This window comes from Vulpes vulpes, chromosome 3 (assembly GCF_048418805.1).
Source record: "Vulpes vulpes isolate BD-2025 chromosome 3, VulVul3, whole genome shotgun sequence".
Taxonomy (NCBI): Eukaryota; Metazoa; Chordata; class Mammalia; order Carnivora; family Canidae; genus Vulpes; species Vulpes vulpes.
This window is the reverse complement of record NC_132782.1, coordinates 91,242,333-91,254,245: the sequence shown is the minus strand read 5'-3', so window position 1 is coordinate 91,254,245 and position 11,913 is coordinate 91,242,333. Positions and strand designations below refer to the sequence as shown.

The window sequence follows — 11,913 nt, the reverse complement described above, 5'->3', positions numbered from 1 at the left end:
CTTCCCCGGCCAGGGTCACTTACCCTTCTCACCAGGACTTTAGACATTCACAGGAATATTCCCCACTGGGGGCCCAGAAGAGGCCACGTACAAGTGGCCCGCCCCTGGGTATGGGTGGGTGATTCTGCGCGTAGGAAGCAAATGGCACACACACACCAGCCAGGGAGGTGCGGCCTCTGCAAACGCCAGGTATCTCTCAGCGCCAGGCGAATCCTAGCACGGGGGCGCCCGCGCCACCAGAGTTAAGGCGCAGGCGTGTCCCCTTGGGGTGGGGTGAGGCCCGGCCGGGCGCAGGGGCAGCTCCGGCATCCCCTCCGGATTTGCTATTGGGCCGAACACCGAGCTCCTGGCGTTTCTTTCGCGCGGCGCCGGGGCTCCCCCTCCTTCCCCGGCCGGCAGCGGGGCGCGCGGGGGCCTCCCGAGGCGGGGGCGGGGGGCACAAGGTCGCCGCCCGGCGGGGAGCTCATCCGGCGGCGCAGACGCCCGGCGGCTCCGGGGAGGGACTTGGCCTGGGCTCTGGCCCTCGGCTCATCTGGGGAGGAGCCGCGCGGCTGCAGCTGGCAGCTGGCGGCCGCCGGCCCGGGCAGGCGGAGGTCCCGCGAGCGGCGGCCCGGCCCGGGGCACCCCCCCCCCCCGTCCCGCAGGAGCCGGCTCGCTGCGCCCGCGCCCCCCGGCCTTCGTCCTCGGGTCTCTCCGTCTTCGCTCGGCCTCCGCGGGAAGGAGGCGCCCTCTCCTTCGCGGGCCCGGAGCTGCAGAGGCAGCGCGGGGCGCGGCCGAGGGGAGGAGAAAGAGGGAGCGGAGTCGGCTCGGGTCTGGCCGTGACTCGCGGGCGGCGTCTCCGCCAATCTGCGGGCGCTGACGCGGGGGGCGGCTCCGCGGCTCTCCGATATCTGCCGGCCCGGGCGCGGGGCGCCGAGAGGCTCCGCCGCGCGGGCGCTGCGCTCGGGGACGGCCGCTGCACCTGCCTGGGGACCTCCCCGGCCGCTCCGTGCGCCCCCGGCCCTGTGCGCGCCCCCGCCCTGTCCCCGCCGTCCTGCGCCCGGCTCCCCCTCCAGGTCCCCGCCTCCGGGCCGCAGCGGGAGGGAGACCAGCCTTGCCCGGAGGAGCCGCCCCTTCTCCGCCGGGCCGGCCCACGGAGCGGCGGAGGGGACTGCGCCGAGCCATCTCCCCGCCACCCCCAGGCCGCCGCGCCCTGGCCTAGATGGGCCGCAGCGTCGGGCCCCCGCGCGCCGGATGAGCGCAGAGACCCCAAGCCGGCCGCTGCGTGCGTGCGGCCTCGCCGGGCTGCGCACCCAGCTCCGCGGACCAGGGCCGCTGGGCCGGGCCGCCGAGGGCGCGGCCGCTCCGGAGAGGCGAGGGGGGACGGCCCCCGAGATGGCCCGGCGAGCGGGCTCTTCGGCGGTGGGCGCCCCACACGTGGTGCGCGCCGGGGGACGGCCCTGGAGCTGGTAGCCGGCCGCCGCCAGATGGACCTTGACCTGTGCCTCGGCGCTGCGTTCGTGCCAAGCCAAGACTAGCCGGGGCCCGGGCGGAGCGCGCCCCGGGAGGGCCCCCGGAGTCCCAGGCGGCGCTCGCCCGCGCGGCCATGAAGATGATCCTGGTGCGCAGGTTCCGCGTGCTCATCCTGATGGTGTTCCTGGTGGCCTGCGCGCTGCACATCGTGCTGGACTTGCTGCCCAAGCTGGAGCGGCGCGCCGTGCGGCCCTCGGGGGAGCCCGGGTGCTCGTGCGCGCAGCCCGCGGTGGAGGCGGCTGCGCCGGGCTGGGCCAAGGCGCGGGGACGCCCGGGGGAGCCCGCTTCCGCGGCGGGCGACGGGGGCTGGCCCAACAAACACACGCTGCGTATCCTGCAGGACTTTAGCTCCGACCCTTCCTCCAACCTCACGTCCCACTCGCTGGAGAAACTGCCGGCCGCGGCCGACCCCGCCGAAGGCGCCTTGCAGGGGCAGGATCCCGGCCGGCCCCGGCCCCGCGATCCCGCGCACCGGCCACTGCTCCGAGACCCCGGGCCGCGCCGGTCGGTGCCGCCCCCTGGCCCGAGCGGGGACAGCTCTCTCCTGGCGAAGCTGTTCGAACACCCGCTCTACCAGGTGTCCGTTCCACCGCTCACCGAGGACGACGTCCTCTTCAATGTGAACAGCGACATCAGGTTCAACCCCAAGGCGGCCGCTGAGAATCCTGACTGGTGAGTGAGGCCGGAGGCCGCTCAGGGTGGGTGCCTGCAGGCCCCGAACCCTCAAGCAGCCATCAGCCTGTGCTCCCCTTCCCCGCAGATGCCCTTGCACATCCAGGCATTGTTTAAAGAGGCGTAGGGGCTCAGCAACCCCCAGGGGGCATGGACCCCTGTGGCAGAGTCCCCACCCTGGCAAGGAGAGCTCTGTGGGGCGGGGCAGCATGCTGCCTCCTACTCAGGGCAGTGCCTTTGTCTCTGGATTGACTGCCTCCTTGAGAAGGGCCTCTGGGTGGTTTGGGAGCTGCTGCTCCCTGTGGAGTCAAGGGAGGGTCAGTGCTGACTCTATAGCAGAGCAGTTGCTGGCCTGCAAAGTCCTGGTCACTGGCTCTGGAAACTAAGTCAGGCAATGCATGCCCAAGCTGGCAAGGGAGCGAATGAGAGACAGAGACTGCCCCTAACCTTTCCCTGGGGAGCTGCTGGCTGCTAAGATTTTAGAACCTCGGCGACATTTCTCTAGTGGACACGTCAGGAAAGTCTGCAAAAGCCTAATGAGCCTTGTAAGCCAGCCGCTGAGAACAAAATTAGCAGAGGGGCGTGCTGGCCCCAATGAGGCATAACAAAAGGGCTCTCCCAGCCAGGGTGCAGACAGCAGCTGCCCTTGGAACGGTGCCAGCTGCGTTGGGTGACAGCTTCATAAAAGGTGAGAAGCATCCTCAGGAGCATGGCTTTAAACTGTCCTGGTTTAAACAGGACCCCCCCCCCCCCACGCCCTCCTCAGCCACACAGATCAGAATAAACGGATGCTACAGCCCAGAGTAGTGAAATATTAACTAGCAGCAAGGCCAGAATAAATACCTACCTGCAAAAGGTTACCCAAGGAACTCAGGGGGAAGGCCAGCTTTCCAAAACATCTTATAAAAATCCTTTCTACCCTGAAATTTGACCAGGCCCAGGCTTTTCTGTCTAAATACACCAAGGTGCTTGGTGGCCTCTGAGCTTTGTCTGCTGGCCAGGTTCAAGGAAATGCTTAGAAACTTGAGAATCAGAGCAGTGACCTAGGCCTGGGGCTCTTCCCAGGAGAGACAGCCCAGGGCTGGGGGTCAGTGATGTGGCCTCTGGGGGACAGGACCCTGGGCCAGAAGGGCCTCATCCGTAGGTGAATTAGGGTTAAGACAGGTTCCACTTTCCCTCCAGCCCGGCAGCAAATAGGCTCTGTCCTCCCCCAGACTGGCCCCTCAACTCCAGAGATGTGAGGAGGGGCCACGTGGGCGGCAGGTCCTCACTTTGGGCCTCAGCTGGAGTGAGTGCCTGACTCTTTCCTCTCTCCCCACCCAAGACTGCTCTCGTTAAAATCAAATTTAGCTTCTTGCATCATTTCTACGCTTGGTTGTTGGAACCAAAACAGAGCGTCCAGGGAAGGTTTCTGACAGGCGGGGCGTGTCTGTGATGTGCACACAGCTCGTGGTCAAAGATGGCTTGCTTGTCTGCCCCCAGGAAGAAGTGACAGCCTCCCATATCCCAAGCTGACATAACACTTGTTGGGCTGTTTTCGTGACCCCAGGACAGACGCGGTAGGGCCTGGCACTGATGTTCTGGGCTCAGTCTTGATTTAGTTATAGCTGTCTGGGCGTCTCCCGAGGGTAAGTAAGAATTACAGTTTAGATATGTTATTAGTTAGTAGAACAACAGCCGCGGAAAAAGTACAGGGTGTCCGCAGGGTCCTGTCTGAGCAGAGGCATCTTTGAATAAATCTGCATTTGTTTAGATCCAAAGTTAAAACCTTGGCATTGGCACCAACTCCCTCTTATTCATCCAGATTGTACCACTCTGTTCTTTCCCTGCTGATTCCGGGTCACCTTCATTTTCTGTAGGCCACGTGAAGGCACTGAAAATGAAGAATTCTTGCCCACGGGGGAGGCGGCAGTGGACTCCTACCCCAACTGGCTTAAGTTCCACATCGGCATTAACCGGTACGAGCTCTACTCCAGACACAACCCTGCGATCGAAGCCCTGCTGCGCGACCTGAGTGCTCAGAAGATAACCAGTGTCGGTAGGTGCCCTCACTGTGCCTCTCAGTGGGGTAGGGTCTGCTGGGTGGGGGCTGGCTTTCCTGTGGAGGAGAACTGGGAAGCCATGGCTCCTTGCTGGAACATTACCTCCTGGAGTGATTTATGAGGGCAGCCTTCTAGAGGGACAAGCTTGCGAGGCCTGTAAAGGAGGGGAGGGATACCTCTGAGCAAGGCCAGTGAGGGAGGCAGAGGTGCTGTCGCGTTCTGCAGGGGCGAGGAAGGAGCAGGCACCCCTGCTGACTGGGGCGCCTCCCTCGGCACAGCAGGAAGACAGCGGGCAGAGCTCAGAGACCTGCTCTGCCCTGCTCCTGCCGTTTCCATGCACAGGGAATGACCAGGGCTCAGCTCTGCTAGGGTGGAGGCCCATGCGCTTAGTAATTCAGAGGCAATATCACCGAGTACTGTGGGATCTGCTGAATTGGACAAAAAAAGGCATCCAATTACTGATTTCAGGGAAATGTGTCAGCAGCAGTTTCTGAGCACGGAGGTTTGGGGCCATTGTTCTCAGGCCTGTAGGCGATCATTTGTGAAGATCCTCATTAGTCACTGTGGCTTCCAAGAGGCAGTGAGGGATGGGCTGAGGCCCTGGGGTGGAGGGAACAGTCTGGGGGCTTTGCAGGAAGCTGGGCTGAGTTCACACCGCGGGAAGGGGTGGAGGGAGGCCAGTCGGGGGTAACGCGAGTGTAGGCCCCCACCCTGTGCTGGAAGCAGACAGTCCGAGACACTGTCTTTTTGGCATTCCCCTAAGCCATGCTGATGCCCTGGGGCTCGGTCCAGCTGCTGACACAGGGGAGTGCAGCTGACAAGTGGGTTTTCCAGAGCTCTTTAAGGACTGTGTTTGGCTCGCTCTGCCCAGTACTGAGGTGTCTGCTGGGCATCTACTTGCTGTGTAGCCTCTCTCTAGCCTGTGATTGCTCACCCTTGGGAAGGGGAGTGAACAGGAAGAAGCTGGTGTTTCCTCTCTTAGCTGGCTGCACCTCCCTGACCCCCATCCTGCCTCGGCCTTCCCCGTGAGAAGCTCAGCCTCCCTCCTGCCATGTGCACGACACAGACCATCCCGTGGACAGCCACGGCCAGGGTGCCCCTTTCACTCCTGATAGTGGACGAGGCCAGTATCCAGGGCGTTGACTCACTGGTTCATCCACTCAGCAGATTTTCTTGAACATCTCCTGGATGTCAGGCCACTTTCTGGGTAGCGGGTTGAGGATGAACGAACCTCAGCAGGATTGATGCTGCTGACCCAAGACGTCCGGGGGCAAGCAGGACATGAACACACAATGAGGAGGCATGAATGCTTTGAGCACCATTCACATAAAATCTAGGTGACCTCCATCTAGAAGGAGGGCATGGAGCATGTTCCATAAGAAAAGATGTCTGACCCAGGGCTTAAATGAAGTACAGGCACTTGTCATAGACAGGGATCTGGAGGGCTGGGGCTTCTGGGAAAATGAGAACATATTAAAATTAGAAATGTTTTTAGGGAAGTACAATGTTAAAGGAATCTGCGCTGCTGCTGTCTGTGGCACCTCTCTTTGCCTCAGTCTCCCCATCTGTCAAATGGGCTTGTGGCTACTCAGGTACATTGCATTTGTTCTAATAAGATGATGCATATGACCAAGCTTATAAATATGAACTAGTTTTTTTTTTTTTGCACTGCGTGCTTGGAGGGTCACCACTCTCAAGTGCAGAGTCTGGGGTGGAGGAAGGGCTGTTGGGATTCCAAAGGCTGGCCAAGCTCGCCATATCCCTCAGGGAACAAACAGCCTCCAGCTCTCCCTGGACACCCACTGTGCAGAGGACAGGGCCCAGCGGCTCAGGGAGCAGCTAGAGTGAGAAGACAGGCCTCTGGGGCTCACAGGCATGTTGCCCACCCTCAGTGTCCTCCTCCCTCTGTCTCCCCAGGGGCCTGTCTTTGAGGTGCCCCCTACCCACAGTAGTCTGACTGCCCTGGGCAGTGGTGCCTAGGCTGCCTGACAACAGTGGACTGAGCCTGTGCCTGGGGATCCCATCCTGGCGGGATGCTTGGTGGTGTGACTGGGAATGTGTCCTTGCCCATTGTCTCTGGTGGGCTGTCTGTGTTTCTGCCACTCACGCCTGGACTGCCCTGGCCAAGCTGGTCCTGCCCAGTCACCATGTAGGACCTAATTGGTACTGGAAGGTTGACTGATTCATCTGTGTGTGGTGTGAGTCTGGGCAAGTGGATTAACCTCTATGCTCTGGGTTCTCACATGGAACATAAAGATGGTCTAACCTAGTACCTGTCATCTCTGGCTTGCAAATCTGAAATCCAAACATAACTTGTTCAGCAAAATCTGACTCAACCTGAACTTATATGGGAGCAAAACCTAAATTGACAAAGCTATTTATAAATCCTTATTTTTCTCACTTGGAGCGAATATTCACATGTTCCTCTGAGGAAATAGGAGTGTGTTTAATTACGGAGTTCTGCCCAGACCCATTTGGGCCATTACATAATATGTGGGATGTACACATTACCTGCACCTTTTGTCATCTGAAATTTTTGAAATCTTTGAAATCTATGAGTACTTCTGTCCTCAGAGATTTTGATGACGGGCGTGGACCCGTGAAACCTGTATCATGGGGTTGTTGAGAGACCTCAGGGAGTGAATAAGAGAAAGAGGTCAAAACAGAGCCTAAGCTGTGTCCCTGCCAGTAGGTGTATGTGTGGCACGAGGGTTTCGGGGGCAGACCAGAGCCTCCTTGACAGAGCAACCTGTGCTGGACAAGCCAATGGGAGGCCTCAGCCAACACTGGGCCCCACTGTCCCTGCTGCTCTGGTGTCATTGGTCAGAGGTGGACCCTTTGGAAACTGCCTTCCCAGAGAGGTCACAGTGGGTGGCTGCAGTGGGTCCCAGGTGAGTTCATGCTTGTGAAAAAGCCCTGGTCTACAGGGAGCAGCAGGAGAGGGGCTGGCCCTGGGCCAGGCTGCAGGCATCCCTTGGAGATGCACACTCTCTGGGCAGAGTCTGCCCTACATCCAGTTGGATATTTTGACCAAGAACCCAACCTTCTGCTTGAGATAGCAGCCCCTGGCTGGGCCCTTGGCTTAGCAGAGCCAGCTGGGCAGGTTTGGAAATGGAGGCCCTAGCTAGGAGCTATCTGCATGGCAGTGACCCAGAGCAGGATGCAGCCTTTGAAGGCCTGGTGGTGGGGAGCCCAGGGCTGCCTCAGGATCAGGGTTCAGCAGCGCCACCCTCCTGAGCGTGAAATGGGAGAGAGACATTGAAGCCACACTGAGCCACAGTGGTGGTGTAGAGAAGAGCCTAAGTTTAAAGAACTGGAGATCCAACCCACTTCTAACACCCCTTCTGCAAGCAGAGAAACAGGCCCTGGGTTGGTGGTGGCTTGCGAATCTCTGCTCCCAGCTCAGAGCTCTGTCCCCTAGCCATCCAGCCGTAGTAGTCCCTTTAACCTCCAAGGTGTGCATCCCGCTGTTAAGCATGAGCCCAGAAACGTTGTTGGAAGGGGGAAAAGTTGCCGCAAGGTTCCCAGAGCTTCCTGTCGGAAGGGTTCCATTAACTCTCCCCGTTCAGAACCACTTGATCCACTTCATGAAGCACGTGTGGCCTTCGGTACAGCTGCTGTGGCCGACAGAGATTTATTTATAGCCGGGCTCCTGGCTGCTTGGTAACGGCCATTCACTGCCTTTAAAGAGGCTCGGGACGTTATCTACCTCTATTCAGCTTGAAATCAGGCATGCGGCGCCTTCAGCTTGGGCCGCCGATAATTAAATTGCTATCGTGCACAATTATGGATGCAAAGAATAAATGACACAATTAACTGCTCTGTACTTGGAATCGCTTAAAAAGGAAAAGAAGTCACATAACACAGAGAGGATCCAGGCAGCCTCTGGCTGAAAGACACTCCCGTAGCTCCGTCCAGGTTGGACACAGCTGTGGTCGGTGCGTGAACAAAGGAGAACCGCTCCACAGGACCAGAGTCCCGGGCACTCAATGATCTAGCTAGGATCCAGGACTAATTGGCCGGCTAGCTTCCAGGAATAAAGACTGTCATTGGAGTAGCCCAGGGTGGGCAGCTGCCTGAGGGCCCCACCCCCGGGGGGGCACCCTGTGTAATTGGTCAGAGGCAGCCTCCTTGGGAAGGCAGTTCCAGACCCAGAGACAGCACAGTGGGGTGGCTGCAGGGGGTCCCTGTCTCCAGGTGCTGGCTCTCCAATAACCAAAAATGCTCAATTCACTGGAGGCATTTAGGGTCATCTGGGAGGAAGGACGTAGCCCACCCCAGACCATCCGGAAGGACGATCTGGTGCCAGCAATGCACCAGAGAAGGTGGCAAATAGCTGAGCCCTTCCTCAGCTCTCCTTCCCACTGTCTAGTCCAAGATCAAGAACAAAAATCCACACGAGTGCCTGGGCACCTGCTTTTTCCATCTTGAGCAGGCCACTGGGGGTTCCAGAATACAACAGGCATGTATTCCAATTGCGTTCCTTCTCATTCCAGGGAGGGTGCTGGTCTCCAGCTAGGGCAGCGCTCTACTTTCGAAGTAAATTTAATTATCATAACACAAGTGAGCTGTCTTAAAGAGCTTGGCTATACCGCTGTCTAGGCTGAGGGTGGTGACAGCTCAAACACCCCAGGGGTGCCTGTGAGGGACTAAAGTTTAGTAGAGGTCTGCTAAGCAAGTAGGCAGGAGAACCCCGGCCTCTTCCGGTCCCTCACTTGGAGCAGCCCCCTCAGTGCCAGCCCTGGGTGTCCACCAATGACGGGCAAGTGAACATGCACCACGCTGCTCTCTGAGGGCCCTCATCCTGGATACCCACAGGCAGGATAAGGGGCTCTGTGTGGCAAGGGATCTAGAGCACTGGTTAGATCCCTGTCCCACCAAGGGTGAGGCATGTGGGATGGGTGGAGAAGAACAGGTGACCTCAGTGCTCCTGGCATCACAGTCCTCAAATCTGAGCCATCCTTGGCCAGGCGCTTCTTTCCTCTCACACTTAAAAATAAGGCAGTGGTTGTGAAAATATTTGGAGTACTTGCCTGACCATGATCCCTGAAGACAAACATTGATCCCACTTCCAAGACGAGGTGACAGAGGCCAAGGATAGTGACGTCAGAGGGCCCCACTGGTGGCCTGGCAGCGCCTTACCCGTGGGCGTGTTTGTGTGGCCCACGAGTGTCTTAAGAATAGAATTCATTATTTAAAAATCAGGAGGTGGCTAATGAAAATATGACTTGGGGGTTCTTATTAGAAATAGGGAGCCTGGGGATCCCTGGGTGGCGCAGCGGTTTGGCGCCTGCCTTTGGCCCAGGGCGCGATCCTGGAGACCCGGGATCGAATCCCACATCAGGCTCCCGGTGCATGGAGCCTGCTTCTCCCTCTGCCTGTGTCTCTGCCTCTCTCTCTTTCTCTCTGTATGACTATCATAAATAAATAAAATTAAAAAAAAAAAAAAAAGAAATAGGGAGCCTGGGGATCCCTGGGTGGCGCAGCGGACTGCCTTTGGCCCGGGGCGCGATCCTGGAGACCCGGGATCAAGTCTCACGTCGGGCTCCCGGTGCATGGAGCCTGCTTCTCCCTCTGCCTGTGTCTCTGCCTCTCTCTCTCTCTCTCTCTCTCTCTCTCTCTGTGTGTGTGTGTGTGTGACTATCAAATAAATAAAATAAATAAATAAATATTAAAAAAAAAAAAAAGAAATAGGGAGCCTGACAGCATTGACCCTGGTTTCCACGGGGAAACAAATTGATGAGTGGGGGCTGCAGCCAGTGAGTCAGGACCCAGGTCACTTGTCCCTGCAATCACCAAGGTGTGTGACGCAGGAATAGCTGACAGCAGAGCCCAGAGCCCTGCGTCTCCCACTACTCACACCTCCTTGGTGTGGCAGTGTTGGGGTTCCCGGCCAGGATGGCACCCCCTTTCCCTTCCCGGCTGTCTCTCTCCTCCTCAGGCTGCTCTTCGTGCTTGGTTTACTTGATGCTTCCTTGGAGGATCCTAAGAAATGCAGTTCCCGTTCCAGTTCTTCGGAGGGGAGCTGTGTCTTGGGGAAAGACAGCAAAACCACACAGTGTCCGAGTGTCTTAGTGGTCATGGGATTTATAGCATCCACGAACATTAGAACAAAGTATAGTGTGTCCTGTTAGTTTATATGAATATGTATAATTACTGCATGTCATTAATCATCACTAATCAGTGCTAATTAATGTATGTTAATGCATAGCTGGGGCATATGGCTCTCGAGGGTTAGCAGGAAGGACAGAGCTGACATCCATGGTCTGAATGGTGGGACGTGCCTGTAGGAGCCGGCTGAGGAGGTGAGAGCTTATATAAGAGGCTCGAAGGAGCCAGGCAACTAGGTAGGTGGCCCCCGTGTATTAGTGATTTGGTGACAGGGAGGCCTAGATTTGGGTGGGACCATGGAGATGGAGAGAAGGTGGCAAATGGGGCTTCTTTGGGGTGAGTGTCTTCTGGGGACATGGCCACTGGGTGTGTGCCAGGACAGCCCCAGCCTTAGCCGGGCCCCGAGTCCATGGTGGGCTCGCTGCACCCACGTGTCCTCAGGGCTGAGGTTGGCCAGGTGTTGACAGGCATCTGTCCCCCGAGAAACCCGGAAACCTGACCAGGTGAGGGCATGTCCACCACCTCTCACGTGGGGTCCTTGCTGCCCACGGGCTCCTGCCCATGGGCTCCTCTCTGAAGTTTGCCTCTGCTCCACAGCGCCTCCCTACCCAGCACGGGGGACAAGATTCCTCAAGCCTGTGTTCAGGAAGAAACCCCAAACTCACAGCCTCCTTCTGGAGGCCTAGTTAGTGTCCTAGCTTTGCCACCTGGGCCCTCAGATTGGGCTCATTCAGTAGCAGCAGAGCAAAGCCACTCGCTCCATCTGCCTGTCACCCACCCCAGATGAACACTTGGCCTTTGCCATGACTCGAGGAGTTTGCATGTGGGTTTTTGCAGGGAGACCATCCCTCATTTCCAAGCAGAATTCCAAGTGTCTTCCAGTTTTGGACTCCAGCTTGGCAGAGTGAACGGTGGACCCAGGTGGGAAGGCACACGTCCTCAGACAGGAGGAAAGCAGTGTCCAGGGCAGTTAGCAAAATCCTGGCCTTTCCAGAGTCCTTAGTCATCCGGAGCCTCTAAGGCCCATTAATCTCTAGTTCCGTGCTTGCTCCGCGGAGAGGAGCTGGCAGTGCAGTGGAAAACACGGGGCAACAGTGCATTGAGATTCGCTTCCAGAACAAGAATGACTAAACCGACCAGATTTGCATAATAATTTATTATTCAAGAAAATCAGGATTACAGGCCCTGGAACGAGCTGATGTGCTGTCCCCGATTGGCCCGGGAAGGAATAATTAAATCCGGTGACCCCAGTTATTACATGGAAATGGGGACATCGAATGGAGCTTAATCGGGCCACTAATTTTCTTAATGATCACTTCTGTTTTCATCTTATTAAAAATGTAATAAATGTTCATTGTAGAAATTTAGAAAGCATAGATAAGGGAAAAAAGGAAATTAAAATCATCTGTGGTTCTACTCTTGGGGGTAACCACTGGGCTGTAGCTTCGTATCTGCATCCAGATTTTCCCACCCGCTTACGTACACACCTTCCAAAGAAGGCAGCTCACGGAGCGTAAATGCTTCATAAGCTGCTTTGCTGTGTCATTAGAAATTCTTTGGTTCTGTTAAGAGGGCT

General features: G+C 57.5%; 1 protein-coding gene across 1 annotated transcript in view; it reads left to right on the top strand.

Moving 5' to 3' along the window:
• The first annotated feature begins 1,064 nt into the window (after positions 1-1,064).
• The window catches only part of FAM20C (FAM20C golgi associated secretory pathway kinase), a 48,789-nt gene continuing 37,940 nt past the window's right edge, over positions 1,065-11,913 (top strand). The window contains exons 1-2 of the mRNA XM_026011249.2: positions 1,065-2,184; positions 4,044-4,222. Of these exons, the coding sequence (XP_025867034.1) occupies positions 1,586-2,184; positions 4,044-4,222 (778 nt within the window). The 5' untranslated portion in view covers positions 1,065-1,585. The remainder of the gene's footprint in view (positions 2,185-4,043; positions 4,223-11,913) is intronic.